General features: G+C 33.8%; 1 protein-coding gene across 1 annotated transcript; it reads left to right on the top strand.

Annotated features, from left to right (window-relative positions):
- Positions 1-755: 755 nt before the first annotated feature.
- LOC142544926 (putative protein phosphatase 2C 35) lies at positions 756-3,098 on the top strand. The gene is given in 3 exon segments (XM_075651941.1): positions 756-1,874; positions 1,876-2,076; positions 2,851-3,098. Coding segments are annotated over 3 exon segments (1,044 nt in total). The 5' UTR covers positions 756-1,163; the 3' UTR covers positions 2,983-3,098.
- Positions 3,099-5,228: the final 2,130 nt, after the last annotated feature.

The following is a 5,228-nucleotide window of genomic DNA, read 5'->3' as shown; positions in this document are numbered from 1 at the left end:
ATTTTTATTTATGTAATATTTTTGTTAGTATTACTGTTATCGTTATTATTTTAAATTTTGACTACTAAAGACCTCAAAATTTTCAAGGTACCTTAATGGATCAATTATTTATATATAGAAGTAAATCTTGGCGCATAATGCATGAATATATTAAAATTAAATTTTCATTTATTAAATTATAATGGGGTTGGACCAAATTTTTCCAGATTAAAAGATTCTGTTGAGTTTTTACTTCGTTATGTGTAATATTATATTAAAAAAATAATATGATGGGAAAAGAGTATTTTTAAAAAGAAAATTTTATAATTTGAAAAATCGAAACAGTCAAATATTATATAGAATGTGTGAATATTATATGATTGTAAATTTATTAGGCAACAACTTATTTGAGACGGTATTAAAGATTGTATTTTATGAGACGGATTTCTTATTTGGATTATCCATGAAAAATATTACTTTTTATGCTAAGATTATTAATTTTTATTGTGAATATCGATAGAATTAACACGTCTCACAGATAAAAATTTGTGAAATCGCCCACTCAATTTATTATTCTAGAATGTATCTTAAATTTAATTGTTTTTTTAAAAGAAAGAAATAATATAATTAATGCTGTTCACATTTGAAGAAGAAGGTTCGAATTCGCCGTGGGACCCTACAAACATCCCCCACTCACCAGTCAACCCCCCTCCTATTCGTTCTTGAAAAAAAATTGCTTTTTTTTTTAAAAAAAAAATTTCTATTTCTCTCTCTTTTCCACGCTCGAGTCTTCTCTTTTTCTTTACGATCGTTTCTTGTTAACTGGTTTATCCCAATCTTGATCCAACCTTCTCTTCGAGAAAGAATAATTTTAAACCCCCGTTTTTTCTTTCTACGTTTAATCTTTACGCGGCGTCCTCGATTTAACAATTCGGATTCCAATTCAAGAAACCACATTTTTGGTCTTCTTCGTTGTTCTGTGGAAAAACCCTTTCGAAAAATCATTTGAAATCCACGAAATGTGGGATTTCGAGAAGCCCTTTTGGCCGTACGACGAAAGAATTAGATTCTCGACGTGGGTTTAGTATACTTTAATCCTAAGTTTGTTTTCAGAAATTTTTTGTGCATTTGGTGTGCAACTGTCCGCTTTTCTTTGACAAGTTTTTGAAAGTTGGGTTCGAAAAATGGGTTGTATTCATGGGAAGTGTTGTAGCGGATATCCACCATCTTCAGATGCTAACGAGAAGGAAAAATTGAAGGCGTATACGTGGCAAAATACACATATTCTTGCTAACAGATCTTCAGATGTTGTTAATGTTCCTTCTCACAATTTCAGGTTAGAATATTATGTGCTTACTCAGCGAGGTTACTATCCTGAAACCCCTGATAAGGAAAATCAGTATAGTTATTGTGTTCGAACAAACATTCATGGCAGCCCAAATGTGCATTTCTTTGCTGTGTTTGATGGGCATGGGCTGTTCGGTACTCGTTGCTCAAATTTCGTGAAGCATAGGCTTGTTGAAATTCTTTCCGATGATGTTGGTTTGTTGGATGATCCCGTCAAGTCTTATAGCACTGCATTTTTGGCAACAAACAACGAACTTCACAATAGTGATATAGATGATACCATGAGTGGTACCACGGCTATTGCAGCTCTCGTCATTGGAGATAAGCTTTATGTGGCAAATGTGGGTGACTCGAGGGCCGTTTTAGCTGTAAAAGAAGGGGATAGAGTACTTGCACAAGACTTGTCATTAGATCAGACACCGTTTAGGAAGGATGAATGTGACAGAGTGAAGCTTTGTGGGGCTAGAGTTTTGAGTGTTGATCAAGTTGAAGGGCTTAAGGACCCCGGAATTCAATCTTGGGGAGATGAAGAAACCGAGGGGGGTGAATCCACCAAGGTTATGGGTTCAAGATGGGATGTATCCCGGGACTGCATTTACACGGAGTCTTGGGGATAGTACTGCTGAGAAAATTGGTGTTGTTGCTGATCCAGAGGTGTCAATGATGCAGTTAGCATCAAACCATCCTTTCTTTGTTGTGGCGAGTGATGGAGTTTTCGAGTTCTTGTCCAGCCAAACTGTGGTGGACATGGTATGTTTTACGTGCATTAATGCTCGGATTTCATTTCTTAATCGATACATCCGAATATCCTTTCATACACTTTCTTTCAATGACATTGTGGCTGCCTTGCTATAAACTCTGATCCATGAACTGTAAATCGAATTATAAACCTCTACTTTATACCAGTATGAACCTTATGTGAAATCGTTATTTTGCTGTGTCACAGAGTTTAACCGGATGGTATTAAATTGTAGAGTACAATGTTTGGAATTGTGGAATCAATAATTCACTCATTGCAGATATTTTTATGTAGTAAAACATTATGTTTTTTTATTTCTTCATTCCCTGTTTATTCAACATCTAAATCCTGCTGTTTTCTTGTAACTTCACACTAGTCTCAATACACTCACTTAACTTACCAATTTGAATTCCTCGTTAAAACTCAACCCGCAACACAAATCTCTCCGCTCGACCATCTGAAAATCCAAATAATGTAAAATGTTAAGCACTTAGCTGTTGTTTCCTTTCATTGATTTGAGAATGTGCACCCCTTCACTCTTGGGTTGTGGCTCTGCCCCTGACCAGCAGGCTTATTATGATCATAGGGACTCAGATGAATTATCTTAGCGGCTAAGATGTGTTCTTTGTTCATTTTTAGCCAGTTCACATAGTACAAATAGCTTGCTCTCTCTTATATGTACCATTTGGCATGCTTCCGAAAATTCCAGCAACCATGAACAATAATCGTGTAGCAAAGTCCGGACGTTGCTTATTAGATTTTCTTGTTAACATACTTGGTTACAGGTGAATAAATATGCGGATCCAAGAGATGCGTGTTCTGCCATTGCCAGAGAATCGTACAAGCTGTGGTTAGAGCATGAAAGTCGAACGGACGACATAACAATCATCATTGTACACCTCAAAAGACATGACTAATGTATAAAAACTTGAATTCTTACTTCTGTAGTTCATTGCTCATCGTTTTGAATGCCAAATTGGCTTTTTGTTTAATATCTTGGATGGTTGCAGTTATCTTTTTGGTCACTGTATATTTGTTGCATTTTATGGGAGCATGTGTGTGTGTGTGTGTGTGTGTGTGTGTGTTTATGTATGTATGCATGTAAAGATGGATTTATGTATGTTTTGTATGTGTATGCATTCCCCATAACTAGGAATCTTGCACGCGGTTCCCATGTTTGCATAATCTTATTTTAATATGTATTTTTAATAATAAAATTCTTATTCATACATTTAACTAGATAATGAGCACACTAAATAATTTATCGTGAAAAAGAAATGTAATTCAAAAAAAGTTATTGGAGAGAAACAATAGGAAAAGGAGTAGTAGGATGGATGTGTAAATTTCTAATAAACTCATATTATTAAACCCACATGACAAATATGATATAGGAATAAATAGAAAATATTTTTGGTGTGAATTTTTGTCGTTCTCTGAAATGTTTTACTTTATTAATAGTATAATATATATTTTTTTATTAATAGTATAATATATATACATATACATGTACATATATATTTGGTATCTATCTCATCAAATATGTTTTTGGTCATCTTAGGTAAATGGACAAAATATCTTCCGTTAGCATAAATATCCAAGTTACCTTTATTTATTTTAAAAAAAAATCTAAATTACCTCCATAAAACAAAAAATTTATAATAATGCAAATGACCCGTCGTTAAATTACTGATCAAAAAACCCAATTTTGGACAAGTTATATTTCACGTCTGTTGAGCTAAATCGGTTGTTATCTAGGAAAACTGATGGTAGGAAGGCTCATCAGTTTGGCTGATTAGTAAGGATCAGTTGGGGCATGAGCTGTTGAGGTATTTTGGTCAGCCTAATGAGATCGGTTATTCAAATGAAACGATTTACTATGTGTTGCGAAGCTAAGAAAATGATCTACAAATCATTTTCACAAGCAAAAGTCTGAATCGAAGTTTAAGATGCTGATAAATGACGATGCATCTACAAGTTCCCTAAAAGCTGATTTCAGCTGTCCTCATCTGTAGTTTGGTTCAGTCCAGATGACGAATCCAAATGAATGATCAGTTTAACTGACGAGGCCAACTGACAGCGGATCTCAAAATAGTTAGGCTTAAGAAATTAAACGTCCGCTATTTTTAACTGTAAAATCCTACTCACATTTTTTTTCATATTGTAAAATTAGAAACTCATCATTTAAAATACTCAACATTTCCATAAATCAAAATAGTTTAATATTTTAAATTTCAAGTGCATAAAAAAATTCCTATATCATTAATTAATAAAATTCAACTCCAACCTTTAAAATGAACATCATAACTCCAAAATAAAGCATAAAACTATCTAATTAACTCATTAACAAAATTTTTAAACTTTTAACTATCAAGCTAATACGAAAAATAAAGTCCCTCAAGAGTGTACTGCCAAACTCGATCCACTCAAGCGTCAGCGCCTCCCTCAATATCATCATCACCTGCAGCATTCAACTCTAGTGAGTCTAATGACTCAGCATATTCTAAACATGAGTAGCAAATAATACATATACAATCACATGCATTAAAAATCTTACTTTTGCTCAAAATAAATTTATAAGCATAATTTAATCATAAATCGTCAAATCGTAAAGTTTTCAATGATTTATCATTTTGGATGGAGTTTTATCTTTGAAAGTGACTAACCTTTATCCTCTGGTCAGCTGATCACTCTTAGCTCGCCATTGCGCATGGGGACGGGTAATAGGCACTGACGTAAAATGGAAATACGATCGTTGGGCTCCATCTTGGCTTTTCGCTCGTAAACGGGCTCCCTCTAGAGCCTTCTCCCTCACGATACCCAAAAATAATATATCATATCCTTTTTGTCAAAGTCAATTCACATCCCTCAAATATATATATTTTTTAATCATAAAATATCGTGTCCTTTCCACATTTGTAAAATAACATTTTTAACAGTAAAAATTGCACAGCTTTACCATAAATCATAAACTCTCACATTTTTATCATAAACGATACAAAATATCATTTAACATGTGTTTTGATCCTTCGAGACTGCCAACCATTTTCGCACTACCAAGGTGTAAAATGATCGTTTTGCCCCTGCACCCTAAAATTCTCGATTTTGATTTCTCACTTTTATTGACTCGAGACTATCCCAAATAATTATTTAAGCATAAATTAAA

Source organism: Primulina tabacum, chromosome 5 (genome assembly GCF_025594145.1).
Source record: "Primulina tabacum isolate GXHZ01 chromosome 5, ASM2559414v2, whole genome shotgun sequence".
Taxonomy (NCBI): Eukaryota; Viridiplantae; Streptophyta; class Magnoliopsida; order Lamiales; family Gesneriaceae; genus Primulina; species Primulina tabacum.
This window is presented reverse-complemented; position numbering and strand designations above follow the sequence as displayed.